The sequence below is a fragment of the Podarcis erhardii genome (assembly GCF_964252035.2).
Source record: "Podarcis erhardii genome assembly, chromosome: 8".
Lineage (NCBI taxonomy): Eukaryota > Metazoa > Chordata > Lepidosauria > Squamata > Lacertidae > Podarcis > Podarcis erhardii.
Genome location: NC_138499.1, coordinates 34,939,992 through 34,956,023, shown reverse-complemented (window position 1 = coordinate 34,956,023; position 16,032 = coordinate 34,939,992). Strand labels below are relative to the sequence as shown.

Here is a 16,032-nt window from a genome sequence, read left to right as displayed (position 1 = left end):
CCTGTGCAGGACGAGCCTAACTATATATGTCTACTCAAAAGTAAGCTCAATTGACCTTTGTTGGTCTTACTTTCAGATAAGTGGGTACAGGACTACAAAGTTGGCTCTACACAGTTCTTTGTCATTTCATAAGTCAGGGAACAATCTCGGAAGAGAAACAGGTTATTGGTGATATGGTTGTCAATACAAGGTTGTTATTCTGCCTTCATTCAAACGCTTAACTTTTGAATAAACTGAGAAATATTCCCTGAGTAGTTCCATTTATTACAGAGCCTTGCAGCTGTATGCACTTTCTTTGCAAGATGAAACTGACTTGATGTGAATGGCTTCTGTAATATAGCAGTTCAGGTTTTCAGTCAAAAGAATTAATATTTTGAAGGTACTGTTGGGCTTCTGTATGTTTCTGAGCTGTATCCACAAACCTAAATATTCAGTAAGTTCTGTGCTTTCAAATGCATATCTCCATGAAGCAAAGTGGTTTTTGATAAATGGAGAAAAAGGTGAGTCAAGATAGATAAAATGGAATAATTTAAACTTTTTGGTCACTACTGTCAAGGCTGCATAAATATTATAATTAACAAAGTGAAGCTTCCAGTAATTCTAAATTTACAAAACAGAGATGTTTCTTTGACCTCCAAAAATAATGTGGATTGTGTAGATTTCACAGCTGTGGGCATACTCTCACATGGCAAGCATTTCAGCATCTTCCTTTGTGTACAGGAAATTAGTACATCACTAGTTCTGTTAAAACAATTGTGCATGTCTTATCTTTTCTTATCTAGATGGCAGGTCTGGAAGTTGGGAAAAAGATCTTTGCCATTAATGGTGACCTAGTTTTTCTGAGACCCTTCAGCGAAGTGGATAACTTTCTGAAAGCATGTTTAAGCAGCAGAAAGCCCCTCAGGGTGCTTGTGAGCACAAAACCCAGGGAGTAAGTTGTTACTTTGGTTTGGTCAATTGTGAAGAGGGTGTGTTGCAAAGGCATGCAGATACAAAAGGAAAGAGGAAACACTCTTTTGCCAAATTTTAATGATCAGAATAGGGGGTAAAGGACTTACAAGAATTTAAGTAATTTAAATTATTTGTATATAGAGTAAGGAATATCTAGTGTTGTTGATAATGATAATGATGAGACTATGAATCTATAATAAATAACAATGTATCAATATATCAGAAAATGTGATTTAAGTATCTCTTTCTGTTATTTTTTAACATTTTGTCAACACCAAATAAATATTCAATAGCTTAAACACGTGAAGAGGGCGTTTTCTGGAATAAGCAGTGTTCCATGATTATTAGGGAAGTTTTTAATGTTTGAAGTTTTATTCTGTTTTTAGTCCTCTGTTGGGAGCTGCCCAGAGTGGCTGGGGTATTATTATTACTATTACTATTATTATTATTATTATTATTATTATTATTATTATTATTTTCATCAGTGCTTATTTCCCCTTCTCAAAAGCTAAGCTTCATGTGTAATTCATTGTTTGAGAATTTAGTAGAATTTTAAATAATAATAACAATAGTTTTATTATTAGTAAATTGCTATATTCTGTGTAAAAATTGATAAATGTAATAAGCACACTGGTTTTGGATCTTCCACCCTGATGTTTCTCTTGCACTCAGGACAGTGAAGATCCCCGACTCTGTGGATGGCCTTGGATTCCAAATACGAGGCTTTGGTCCTTCTGTTGTCCATGCTGTTGGAAGAGGTAGGCAGAGGGATTTAAGTGGATTGTAGTTGTGAATATCTTTTCCAAAATAAAACCATCCCCACAAATATAGAAAGCTGTAGATGGAATTACTTTAGATATATATGGCTGAGTCATATGATCAATACTTGATGGGTATTTGCTTTGATAGTTGTTCTATGAATAGTAGTGATGAAAGAAGGTTATAGTGGTTTTCACACACCATATTAAACCATAGCTACTGTTTAACTATGGTTTTAACATGCATGAGCAGCACACTGGTGCATGCTGCTCAGAAGTCCCTGCTATGCTCCTCTCTGCTCTTGGCAACACTATAAGCACGTCATCTGAACCCAGGCTCACTGTTTGTTTCCCAGCAACGATCTATGAACAATAAGCCAACATTGATGAGCTTTTTTAGATCATAGGTGGGACAAACATGGTATTTCTCTATATTCTGCTGAGCTGCCATGATTTGTTGCATTGAGATTCACTCTTAAGAAGCCTTTGAGCCCTGTGACTTTCACTGTCTCTGACTCGTTCGTGAGGTCAGGACAGATAAACATACCTGCATACTCGAATTAAGGTTTTCCAGTAAACACGTTCCAGATTGACATGTTAAGGATTAGGATAGATATAAATAAATGGGCAAAAGGGGCAGCAACAACAAAATACCAGTATACATCTAAGTGCAAGTGGTGCTGTTGTGTGTAAATTCATCATTGAATGCATGGTCACCATTGTTTTTCAGCTTTATTGACCTGCTTTATTGGCTACTAATTCCAGAGGTGTCCAGTTCCCACCAAGCTGATAACCTTATCAAAACAGATCACACCAACAATTTATAGGACGTGGGATTCTCATGTAAATCACCTTGTACATATTCTGTTGAATCACAGTGTTGGTTTAATTTAACATTTTCTTGAATAAACAAGCAACTATAAAACCAAACATTTTTTTTTCCTAAGAAGGAAATTTCTAACTTGGCAATTTTTCTAACTGTTTTCAAGGAACCGTAGCAGCAGCTGCTGGCCTCCACCCTGGACAGTGCATAATTAAAGTGAATGGGATTAATGTCAGCAAAGAAACTCATGCAAGTGTTATTGCCCATGTCACAGCCTGCAGGAAATACAGACGTCCAATGCATGTAAAGATGGTGCTTACTTATTTATTGTTAATGCTACTTAAACAAAAAATACAGCTCGCTTCCATTCCTTGGCAAATGAACGTTAAAAATATATAATAGTCAATTATTCTAAAGCTGTTGTCTAATCTAATTCGAACCACACATTAGAACTGAGTTCTGCTGAAATCAAAGGGGACCCACTTTTAAATAAAAGTTTTGGAACAGGATGTAGGGAGATTATTGTGAATGCTTTACTCCTTTCCAGCATTGAGGGAAGATTATCTACAGCCGAAACCAGCACATGCAGGGTGAAAAACTGAGCTAAAAAAAGGCAAGGGATATAAAGAAATTTGACCTAGTGCCAAATATGTCCTCCAACAGCCTTTTAAGTAACCTTTCCAAAGAAGGATTATTAGAGATAAGACAAAGGCTGGTCATAAAGCTCCAGTGAAGTGCAATAGGTTTCGTTTTAACAGTAGTTAAACAAAACTTATAGGGACGCGGGTGGCGCTGTGGGTAAAACCTCAGCGCCTAGGACTTGCCGATCGCATGGTCGGCGGTTCGAATCCCCGCGGCGGGATGAGCTCCCGTCGTTTGGTCCCAGCTCCTGCCCACCTAGCAGTTTGAAAGCACCCTTAAGTGCAAGTAGATAAATAGGTACCACTTTATAGCGGGAAGGTAAACGGTGTTTCCGTGTGCTGCTCTGGTGCCGGTTCGCTAGAGCAGCTTCATCACGCTGGCCACGTGACCCGGAAGTGTCTGCAGACAGCGCTGGCTCCCGGCCTCTAGAGTGAGATGAGCGCACAGCCCTAGAGTCTGTCAAGACTGGCCCGTACGGGCAGGGGTACCTTTACCTTTACCTTTAAACAAAACTTATTGCACTTCTGAACAGCTTTATATTGGTAAAAAAATGACTATGGGTTATACTGATGATCTTGAGAATCCTACAACAGCACTGGTTCCCAGGGTATTTTCTGAAGAACCAAATAAATATGTATCCAAACAGTCCTGCTTTGCTTTGGTGAATGTACCCTACCAACAAGATGTAATCAAATAAGTAATATTTAAATTTAATACTCTGATAGATTATCTTCTTTGTTTTCACTATTATATACGAATCTTCAGGAGATTTGTGTTGACAGTTTTGGCAACAGGGTGTTGTAAGATAAAGTAAAGATTTAAAACATACCATTTGTTATGATACATCTTTTATAAAATATAAATGGAATTCCGATTTCAATCTCATCTGGTAAATAAAATGTATTTTGAATTCTTCATGAATATAATTGCAATGATAGTGAAAGAGAAATAAGTTTAAGCTCTAGTTTATGGGAGCAATGTGCCAAAACTGTATTTTTTTGCTGTTCTTGCTTAACTTTCATTTCATCCCACACGTTTCCCTTTAGAGGCTATGTTTTCAATTCTATCAGAACACAAGCTATTTTTGTGGTTCATCCAGCTGCATTTAAGTGCTGGTGATATAAGCTTCTATGGGGGATGTAATGTTTCAGTAACTTAGCATGAGATTGATTTCAAATATATTAAGTAAATTACTGATAATTAACATTTTTTGGGATGGATTCAATTTTGATTGCCAGTCCAGCAAAGTTCTGCATATCTGGGAACAAATTTTGAAGTAAAACAAATGACGAAGTGAACTGGTCTTGCTACAGTGAATGTAATTTAAAACCATGCTTTCCTTTCTCTCACCTGTTAATTTTTGTGGTGAACACCCAGCAAGCAACAGCTTTCTATTATTTATTTAACATATTTGTATCATGATTTTCTTTCAAGTTGGGATTCAGGGCAATTTTCCACATTAAAAAAACATTATTAAATTATAAAATATAAAGTAATAAAAGCAAACTAGCTAAAAACAATAATTAAAATACATCAAAACATTTAAAACCAGCAAGTAAAATGGTTTGCCCTGAGAGCATCCTAGTGATCAGCATTGTCTTTGCCTTAATTTTCAGAGGCTTGTCTGAATCAGCCTTCCCATAAAATAATAACAATGAAGGAACTAATCTAACCTCTCTTGGGAGGGAATTCCACAACAAGAATATATTCTGCACATATTTGCCCTCTTTTGAGTTTCTCTCACACACAAAAAGGATGTGTGTGCTTAGGGGACTTAAAAATGTAAAATACCAAATCTCCTTTTTGGTTCATCTAAAATAAAATCACAGTTTCTCTGGCAAAGCTAATATGAATTAGTGTGTGTGTGTAAAAACTTTCATCATTGTTATTACTTTCCTACAGCAAGATTCTATCCAGTGGGTATATAACAGTATTGAGAGTGCCCAGGAAGATCTTCAAAGAACAAACTCCAAACCCTTGGGGGAAGATGGAGGAGATGCCTTTGACTGCAAAGTAGAAGGTAGGATTATTTGTTTCTTTATTATTAAGCAAAATAAAGGTGAGCTTTGGATGTTTCACCTGTTCGTATAATACAATTCAAAGCATAAGATAAAGTGCAGTTATTGCTTGATGGCATGGTTTTATTAGCTATTACATATCTGCTATCATAGTATATTTTTATCTTGTGAATGCAATACAGAAGATTCCCTAACCCTGGATTTAAGCATGCTTATTTTCATATTGGATTGTGCTCACAGAATAACAGCAAGGCATACTCATATTTTGGTTGTCTGTTACTGTGATTACAACTTTGATTTGCAGATAATATTTTTAAAATCCCTTTACAACAAATGAACCATGTTTCAGAGACACAGTATCTGCACCACAATCTCTTTCACCTGACTCACCCTGTTCAATCATTAACAAAACGAAATAGGTGTTTATTTAGTAAATTAGTTAATTTAGGCATATTAGTTAGTTTAGTAAGCATAATAGGATTCAAAACAATTTGATTTTTTAATTTGTTTTCAGAAGTAATTGACAAATTTAATACTATGGCAATAATTGATGGACGGAAGGACCATGTCAGTCTAACTGTTGATAATGTTCACCTGGAATATGGTGTAGTTTATGAGTATGACAGCACGGCGGGAATAAAATGCCATGTTTTGGAAAAGATGATTGAACCAAAGGGCTTTTTCAGCTTGACTGCAAAGGTATGAAACATAAAATATTTATTTGTTTAGTTCTTTATTGTTCCTTTGATCACCGAAGCAGCACACCCTATTTATGAATATGATTTATGGATATGATTATTGTAATTTAATCTCAAGTGTATTCTTTGTCAGTGACCTGTGTCCTGTTGATGGTCATGAATTGTGGTCATTCACCCAGAAAGAAAATTAAGTCGTAGTGTAGTCATAAATTGAGCTTCTAAACTCAAAACAACAAATGCTGAAGAAGTGAAACATTTGCTACCTTTCCAACCATTCCCCATACACCACAAAAGTTTTTATTTTTGTAAGGGAGATATATAGTTTTTCCAGAAATCCATTTATTGAATTATTGTATATTCATGTTGCCTTTTGAGCAAACACCACAAAACCATTCACACAGAAATATTAACTAATAATTATAAATTTAAACTATGTAATAAATGAGGAAATACAAAATACAAGGAGGGAGAAAAAGCCCTGTGGCATGACAGTTAATTAACTGAAGTCATAATGTTCCAGGAATACTCTGCCCATGTTTTTTGTTATGAAACATCACTCAGATACCAGGCCAGACCCTGTAAAAAAAGCCTTTTGCATTCTGGATGAAGAAGTGAGTTGATTTTTTCCTGGAACTAGGTGCACAAGGCACCTAGTTACGCTGACTGGCCCAAGGCCACCCAGTGAAAGCCATCAATAGGAAGGGAGAAGGTATACTCACCTCTGCTGTAACCCTTGAACCAGAGGATTGCTTGGTAAGTCACCTTGTAGCAAATAGAAGTAATATGAAACAAGGAAAGGGTAGCTGTGTTTGAGTGTTGGATATAGTAATCCTCATAGATTTCTTTTCTCCAAAGCTATGAAGCCTAATTAATAAGCAGCTTAATTTTTTAAAAATAGGAAACCATATAGCAATGCAATATTTTAGAGCTGCTAAAAATATAATAATTTGAAAATCAAGAACAGGTGCAGAAGTCATAGTAATGATTTAACCACAGACTTTGTAGTTATAACCAAGGGATTACGTTTGCAGGTATGTTTTGCATTATTAATTAAACCTGCAGAAAATTAAACTCTTACAAGCAATTAGAAACCTTTAATTAATGTGCTGATTCAGAAAGTAAGAGTTTAAAAGCTTTCTGTCTATAAGATGAAGTAACTTCTTCAGTTCTAGGGCAACTATAATAATTTATAACTATAATTAAAATGTGTGCAAAAATTGGGTGATTAGTAAATTCCCAATTCCTTTGACTTTTACCAAATTCCAATCAAAAAATTAATAAAAGATTATTATTTCACATAGAATAAATTAATTTATTAGGCCTTTTGATTTTGCATATTTTGCAGTTGTAGGATCTGGAGTCTGTATCCTGGATCTGTTTTCCTCTAAACAATATTGCCAAGTTATTGTGAAGGGAGGATGGATTAATGACAGCCAATGGGCTTTGCAAGCCTCTACTCTACAATTAAAACCTCTGTTCAGGATTGCGGAAGGAGGTTTAAAAATTCACCTTTCCTTTGACATGTTCTCTATTATTTATAATTGTAACAAGCTTGGAGGGGTTTGTTTTAAACAATACACATATGACAAGGGCAGGGTGTTAAGGTAATCAGGTTCCAGCTCACAGGGATAAAGGAATTGAGAGGAGGAGGAAGAAGAAGGAAGAAGCGATAGCCAAGTTGACTAGTGCTTATGGAAGACAGGTAAGGCATATAGAAAGTTGTATGGAAATTAAATAAATAAATAAAATTGCAGCTCAGTATCTGGGAGCTATTGCTGACAAGCAGCATACTTAAATCTGAAAAGAAATATCCTCTGCAAGAAAAAATGTTTATTGTTCTGCATTACTTGTTTGTTTACACTGATATCTAATGGCAGTCTTTTTAACACCAACACAATCCACCGCTTTTGTCTTACTCACAGATTCTCGAAGCTTTAGCAAAAAGTGATGAGCAATTTGTGCAAAACTGTAATAGTCTAAATAGTTTAAATGAAGTCATCCCCACTGAACTTCAGAGTAAATTCAGTGCCACTTGCAGTGAGAAAATTGAGCACATTTGCAGAAGAATCACTAGTTATAAAAAGGTAAGGAGCAAAAAAAAATTTTTTTGGGGGGGGGGGAATTTACTGACTTTGTTTAGAAATTAAAAATACTCAGCTGGAACTAAATATGTGTAACTGAGATACTAGCTCTCCCACTGTTTACTCCTACCTACATTCCCCCCTCTCCTTCCTCTATTGTCTTCCTAGGTCAAATTCTATGTTAAATAAAAGGTCAGGCACCTGTCCACTTTGTGAGATGTCATGCACGTTAATGATGCTAAAGAAAAAGAAATAATCAGCCATAATACAGAAAAATATTTTATTATCTTGTTAACTATGCTGTTTCAAATGTTCATTTTATCCATTCCCCCTTTGAACAATGGATAGATAGGAGAGCAACTGTAGGAACCTGACCTGAAGGCCTAGTTAGATTTGCCAGACCTCCCAGTTCTGCTCAACAGACTGTTTTGGGCTGACCACACTGACAGGTCATTCACCTGATGTAATAAGATGAAAGGCATGGACAAGTAAAGTTGTGGCTGCAAAGAAAGAATCAGTAACACAAGAATGTCCTTATGAAAGTTCCATTGTAGCCATGGCTTCTATTCGCTGCTGTTTAGTTAGTGCCGAATGCAAGTCCTGCTGCTTTCGGGCAGAAGCGGATCCATTTGGGAGCTCCTGTCTGGAGCTCCTGAGTGGGCTGATCCCTGCTGACTGGGTCCAAAACCAGTGCAGCTTGCATTTGGCGTCAAATCTAAACAGTGCTGAAAGTATGCCGCTCAAATGCGGCCTGTAGAAGGTTGGCCGCTATTTGACCCAGCCCTCTGGCCGAAAGGGGTTTCCCCACCCCTGCCCTAGTGATCCTTTATTTTGCTTGCATTTCACAAGAATTATACACGCATTAGAGTTTTACATTTGTACTTTGAAACTGGATCTTTTGCTTTATGAACTAAAATGATATTTCTAAACTGGAACCTGGCAAGCAAATGTTTGCAATTTGCAAGTGTGGAGAGGGGGGGGGAGAGAGAGAGAGAGAGAGAGAGAGACTTTAACACTTCACCACTTTACTTTAGAATAAATGGTTCAAAAACGTTTCATGGTCTAAATAAATATAGCTAGCAATCCATTTATTAAACCCTGTCGGTCTGTCTATTCACCTTACTTCAACTTGACTGCCTTGGATGGGTATTTTAACTGCTCAGTCAGAAATTCAATGTAGCCAAATACATTATGCTTTTCATATTTCTTGCCTACTTTACAAGAATTTAAGGTGATGTGCAGTTTCCAGGATAAGAATAGCAAGATCAAACTAGGTCAGGAGGAAGTACATTGGCACAACCACAAGGGGAAGGCGTATATAATTACTATACCTGATACATTATCTTATTATAAACCCACATATTCATCAACTTCTCAGATAAGACTTTTCCAAAATCCATAATCATGTTGCAAATCTGCCGTTTCAAAAATGTTTACTGCTCTTGATGGCTATTAGTAACCTGTTTCATTCCAAGAATAGCTATGCCTTTCTTTTAGGGAGGTTAATGTAACCATAGTAACAAAAGTGTGCTGTTAGCTTCATTGTGAAAGTTTGAAATCTATAAACAGAAATGCAGTGGCTTCCTGCAGTGCTTATTATTATCTCATTATTTCTCAGAGAAGTTTTAAGGCCTGGGTAATAGTCGCCACTTTTTCCAACACATGCATGAAAAGAAATGTGGAACTTACTTTTGACTTAAGTTGTAACTAGCCATTTGGCACCTGTGGGAGACAATGTGTGGGAGATTTAAATGTGAAAAATGTACAGTCAAACCTCGGTTCTCGGATGGCTCCGATTTCGAACGTTTCAGCTCCCAAACGCCCAAAACCTGGAAGAAAATGCTCCAGATTTTGAATATTCCTCGGAACTTGAACATCCAATGCAGCTTCCGCTTGAGTACAAGAAGCTCTTGCAACCAATTGAAAGCCACGCCTCGGTTGTCAAACGTTTCGGAAGTCAAACTGTCTTCTGGAACGGATTATGTTCGACAACCAAGATTTAACTGTACTGCCTTACTTCATATTTAAGTGTCCTTGTGTCCTCCTTGTTCCAGTTTCACAAGTTTAAGTATAATATATCCATACAAACATACATGGATAGAAATATTATCAACATAGCATAGCAGAAATATTATCAACGCAGCACAGCATAAATTTCTCGTACAAGCTCAATAATCTGTTGATTTTATTCAAAACTGAAGCTGCACACAGGAACACAGATGTGTGTTTTTGTTTGTGGGTGTAGGAGTGCACTTTGCCTATTGATCTGTAAGAAAAAGTACCTATTTTGGTTAGAATTGCTGCTAAGACGCCTATCAATTAAAAGTCTGCATTCCTAGGCTATGCTATGTGGGTACCTAAATATCAATTGATTGGTCCCTACGAGAGCCAGTTGGGGCTGCTTCAGCAATTACCTCCATGATATTCACATCAAGCCCCCTGTTTAAAAGATCCGTTCTCCCTGAATGGTTTGTTTGTTGCTTGTTTTGCCTGTTGATTAATTTTTATCTTTCTACAAGTGATTTGATGGGTGGGGCAGAACTGTTCACTATTGCTTATTGGGAGGTAGAGGGCTGAGGCAGTGTGGAAATGCTCTGGCTTGGCTCTGGATTACAAACTAGCACAGCAATTCTACCCCACCCAGCGAATCACTTCTGACTTTATATAGCTGTTCTTTTCTTGTATTGTTTTAACACTGATTATAAACTGCCTTATGGGGATTTTCCTGGAAAGGCAGGGAGCCAGTGTGGTGTAGTTAGAGTGTTGGACTAGGACAGGGGTCAAATTTCTGCTCAGCCATGAAAAGCTCCCTGAGTGACTGTGGGCCACAAGATTGTTGTAGGGATTAAATGAGGAGTGGGAGAACCAGATACGCCAACTTGATGTAGAGTAAAATAAAAAAGTAAAATAAAATAAAATAAAAACATCTAAATTAATGAAATAGGACAAGGATTCATTCTGTCTTAGGCTGCCACAGGATTGTTCATTTTGCTTTTAATTGCTTTTCAAACTATTGCTCCCATAGTCGGTGATTAGAATAGAAGTAGCACTTGGACTCACCTGAAATCATCTTCCTCTCTTTTCCAGTAAACAACAATATGAGGTTAGGCATGAACACAGAGAAGGAACATTGTTATATTTCAAGAAGTCAAACTTCAGTTCAGTTCCACCTATCAGGCTGGGGAATACTAAAGTGTGTGAGAGAGAATTTTCCTCATATCTGAAATAAATAGAGCTAACTATATTTAAACCTTTTAGTAGTTGCTAATATACTCTACCCTGTCACTGCAGTTTTCACGGGTGTTAAAAAACCGAGCTTGGCCTACCTTCAAGCAAGCAAAGTCAAAGATCTCACCACTGCACAGCAGTGACTTCTGCCCAACTAACTGCCATATCAACGTGATGGAAGTCTCATATCCTAAAACTTCAACGTCACTTGGCAGTGCTTTTGGTGTTCAGCTAGAGAGCAGAAAACATCTTTCCCATGAAAAAGAAAACAAACATACTGACCAAGGTAAGTTTCAATATGAGCTCTAGCTATCTACCTTCCTCTACCTACCTGTCTGTCTGAAAACTACCCCTCAACATTTGAGCCCATGCTCAACATCAGCTGCAGCATTTTGCAGCAGCCAGGTAATCCCACATAGAGCATGTTCCAGGAATCAAGCCTTGAAGTTACCAATGCATGGATCACCATGGCCAGACCATCCCTGTCCCAAGCATGGCCATAGCTGACATATCAGCCACAGCTGGTAAAAGGCACTCCTAGCCACTCATAAATTCCCAGTGACAGAAATGGATCCAGGAGCACCACCAAAGTCTGAGCCTGTTCTTTCAAAGGGAGTGCAACCCCACCCAGAACAGGCAACTGCCCCATCTTCCAGATACAGGAACTACTAATTTATGGCACCATCTTCCCATGGTTCAAGCTCAGTTTATTGCCCCTCATCCAGTCCACTACTGCACACAAAACACAGTCCAGATTATGCACAGCTGCCCCCGACTCACATGTTATGGAGAAGCACAGCTGTGTGTCATCAGCACATTGACTTTGCCCCAAAACTCCTAATGACCACACTCAGTGATTTCATATAGATGTTAAACAGCATTGAGTACAAGACATGACATTGTGGTACACCATAGTGCAAAGACCATGTAGCTGAAACACAGTGTCCCAGTGCTACTTTCGGGACATGATCCTCTAGGTAGCAGTGAAACCACTGCAAAACAGTGCCCTCAATACCGATCCCACACAGCTGATTCAGGAAGCTACCATAGTGTATGGTATCAAAAGCTGCCATTTCCTTAATCATTTTCTTTTCTGTTCCTAGCATAAAGCAAACTAAGAACCAGTTAGGCACTGGCAGATTTTGCCAAAATGTTTGATCCTTCAGTGCTTGGGCTATTTAAACAGACTTTTTATAACCCTTGAATAACAGAACTAATGTTTCACTAGCAAGCAAACACTTTGCAAAAAAATGAATTAATTGTTATGCACAGTTGGATTTTCAATATCAAATTGCTCATGTGTTGAATGTGTAAAACTATTTTTTAAAACTCAGTGTGATTATTAACTGGATTCATTAAAAATGTATTATCTGCTATGGTTCAAAATAAGTGAGCTACAACCACAGAGACCAATATACCTGATAACCTACTTATGCATTCTATATTATTTCCTTCCTGCCCAGGTAAACTGAGTCCCATGGTTTATGTACAACATACAGTTACCACTATGGCAGCTCCATCGGGACACTCCTTGGGTCAACAAGATGGCCATGGTTTGAGGTATCTGTTAAAAGAAGAGGATCTGGAAACGCAAGATGTCTATCAGAAACTATTGTGCAAACTGCAAGCTGCACTAAAAGAGGTGGAAAACTGTGTTTCTCAAATAGATGAGTAAGTAAAACTTATGGAATGTAGGGATTTTGGACATTAAGACATAAATGTGCTTTTAAAGGAGCCCTTCCTAACATTGTAGCTTAGCCTATGAATTGGACTTTTCTGTGAGGGCTATAGTTCAGTGGTAGATTTCATTTGTGTGCTGCACATCCTGGGTTAAATACCTGGCATTTCATTCATATATACAGTGGTACCTTGGGTTACATAAGCTTCAGGCTACAGACTCCGCTAACCCAGAAATAGTGCTTCAGGTTAAGAACTTTGCTTCAGGATGAGAACAGCAGGAGGCCCCATTAGCTTAATTGGTGCTTCAGGTTAAGTACAGTTTCAGGTTAAGTACGGACCTCCGGAACGAATTAAGTACTTAACCCGAGGTACCACTCTGTGTGTGTGTATATGATTTTGGAAGCATGGCTGGAAAGTACCTCAGCCTGAGACCTTGGAGAGCTTCTTTAAGCTAGAATAGACAGAAGTGAGTTAGATGATCTGACTCACTGGCACATTCATATAAGTCAAGGAGTAAAAGGATAAAGGCCATTGGAACAATGCAGTTCCCTAAAATCAATATTAAAAAATCAATATAAAATTGGCAGAAAATGATAGCAAAGAGTTTAAGGCGGGGTGGATTAAATCCTATTTATTTATTTCCAAGATGTACATACTGCTCAAATGACCTCTTTAAGCAGCTTACAATTTAAAATAATACAATGTGATACAATAAAAACCACAGCAAAATGTTACAGTATAAAATAACAAGAAAATACAAAAAACAGAAGCAGGAATGGCCCAGCCATTAGTGAGGCAACCGCTTCAAGTGGCAGATGCTGGGGGATATTATTATTAGTAGTAGTAGTGTTAAAAGGTAAAGGTACCCCTGCCCATACGGGCCAGTCTTGACAGACTCTGGGGTTGGTGCGCCCATCTCACTCAAGAGGCCGGGGGCCAGCGCTGTCCGGAGACACTTCCGGGTCACGTGGCCAGCGTGACAAAGCTGCATCTGGCGAGCCAGCGCAGCACACGGAAACGCCGTTTACCTTCCCGCCAGTAAGCGGTCCCTATTTATCTACTTGCACCCGGGGGTGCTTTCGAACTGCTAGGTTGGCAGGCGCTGGGACCGAGCAGTGGGACCGCACCACGCCGCGGGGATTCGAACTGCCGACCTTTCGATCGGCAAGCCCTAGGCGCTGAGGCTTTTACCCACAGCGCCACCCGCATCCCAGTAGTAGTGTTAGTATGATATTAATTACATTTGTATACTTCCCTATACCCATAGGTCTCAGGGTGGTTCACAACATAAAATCACAATATAACGACACTAAATACATAATAGAAACAAGAAAGAGCCAATAATCTCCCCTCCCCCTTGCTGTTTCTCTTAAGCGCCTCAGCCATTCCCCTGAGTTGGGACAGGAGGATGTGGTGCCCCCCCAAACCAGCTTTCTCGGATGTGGTGGTACACACTACCTCATCAGCAATGTTGAATTAAGATTCAGCTGCCAGTCCAGTTAACTTCTTTATCTGGAATGGAGAAGGGTGCCATACTGATCTTTGCCTCAAGCCAAAATATGTCTTCGGCCAGCCATGAATAGTAGCCGTATCATTCCCCCCTCTCACACACTCCATAACCTCAACATCTTCCTGATTAAACGGGTTTAAACTAGCCTCCTAAAAGTCAGTGGTGACTGACTGACTTCCTTAGGTGAAAGGTTTCAGTGATAGCTGTCAGGTATATGCATGCAGCAGCCAGGCCCTGTGACCAATAGGACTTTGCAGGACTGGGGCCTTCCTAAGTTTGTTTTGAAGAGGCAAGGTGTGGCCCAACAGGTGAGGCTGATTGGTAACTCACAGCACCTGGTGGCAAGAGCTGGGAAGGGATATAAGGCCAGCATTTCCCTTCAGCTCTTTGCCACAGCAACACGCTCCCTGCCTTTGGCTTCTTGCTTCCTGATCCTTGGCTTCTTGACTCCCTGCTTCTTGATCCTCGGACCCTTGACTTCTTGCTTCTTGATCCTCAGACCCCTGACTTTGTGCCTCCTTGCTTCCTGACCCTCAGATCCTTGGCTTCTTGACTCCTGGCTTCTGGACCCCCGTTCCTGCTACCACCCTGCTATCTTGCCCCTGGTCCTGAAATCCCCTGCCGGGACTTCAATCGCCCGTGAACTGGACCATGACAATAGCTCCTCTACTGAAAGAGTTTCATTTTAAATAAACACAACTTTCCCAATTAATCATAAATACTGGACCAGTGAAATTGCTTTTATAACCAAAATTGATGAACAAAAAGTCGAACGAACACATTCACTGACATATTTATGTACATCTTTTTCAAAGAGCTACAACACAATTTCAAATAATTTGTATTTTTTTCAGAGATGATAGATTGAACTGTTCACATTTCGTTTATGAATACATACATTATAAAGCTGAAATATCACAGAATGAAATAGCCACAGAGTGAAACAGGGAAAAGTTGTTATAAATTCTTTAAAATCATCAATCTCTTTTGATCAATATTTACATTTTCAGTCTCAGTTATTATTTCAGTAGCTTTTTTACTTGGTAACTCTCACTGTCATTTCTTTTCTGTTCTCGAGACTTATGTGATGTAGCACCAGTAAATTCCCTATTTTTTTCATGCTGGAGTAAAAATGATATAATTAAGAAAACATAAAATTGTGTGAGTCACATAGTTGCAAATGTTAACAATACACAAGAGAATCTTACATAAAGTATTTATATTGTAAAAGAATTCTGTATAAAGTGAACCAGTAGAAAATCCTATTTAAGATGAACAGATTGAACAAAGGGTATAAACTTTTTAATACTTAGAATTGTCAGGCTTCTTATCACTATTCCTTATGGGCTTATAGGCTGCCAGCATTGAATTGTTCTGAAAGAAAGCAGTTTTGTACAGGAAACAGGATACCCAGAAGCCTATTTTTAAATCTCAGTGGAAGAATAGGAAAAAACGAGGCCAGGATTGTCTGGCTGTCAGTATCAATTTACACAATGTCTAGTTTCTGGAGTTCTATCACACCCTAGTATCATTAGACCAATATATACAGGATGCACAAGGTGCCAGGGACCTCTCCACAAGAGAGCAACTAGCAACCAGAGCAGGCAATACTTAGTCATCCTATTTTACATCCTATTTGTGCT

General features: G+C 38.5%; 2 protein-coding genes across 7 annotated transcripts in view; one reads left to right on the top strand and one right to left on the bottom strand.

Annotated features, from left to right (window-relative positions):
- Positions 1-16,032, bottom strand: part of LOC309348980 (uncharacterized protein) — a gene marked incomplete at its 5' end in the record, with an annotated part of 78,490 nt that overhangs the window by 16,505 nt on the left and 45,953 nt on the right. The gene's annotated exons all lie outside the window — the stretch shown is intronic.
- Positions 1-16,032, top strand: part of PREX2 (phosphatidylinositol-3,4,5-trisphosphate dependent Rac exchange factor 2) — a 105,562-nt gene that overhangs the window by 60,888 nt on the left and 28,642 nt on the right. For 3 of the 4 annotated variants that reach the window (XM_081873971.1, XM_081873972.1, XM_081873969.1), the window contains exons 18-25: positions 783-931; positions 1,624-1,709; positions 2,699-2,844; positions 5,077-5,194; positions 5,707-5,891; positions 7,813-7,974; positions 11,263-11,485; positions 12,663-12,870. In XM_081873971.1, coding sequence (XP_081730097.1) covers positions 783-931; positions 1,624-1,709; positions 2,699-2,844; positions 5,077-5,194; positions 5,707-5,891; positions 7,813-7,974; positions 11,263-11,485; positions 12,663-12,870 — 1,277 coding nt within the window. The remainder of the gene's footprint in view (positions 1-782; positions 932-1,623; positions 1,710-2,698; positions 2,845-5,076; positions 5,195-5,706; positions 5,892-7,812; positions 7,975-11,262; positions 11,486-12,662; positions 12,871-16,032) is intronic. The other variant, XM_081873970.1, reaches the window with a different exon arrangement.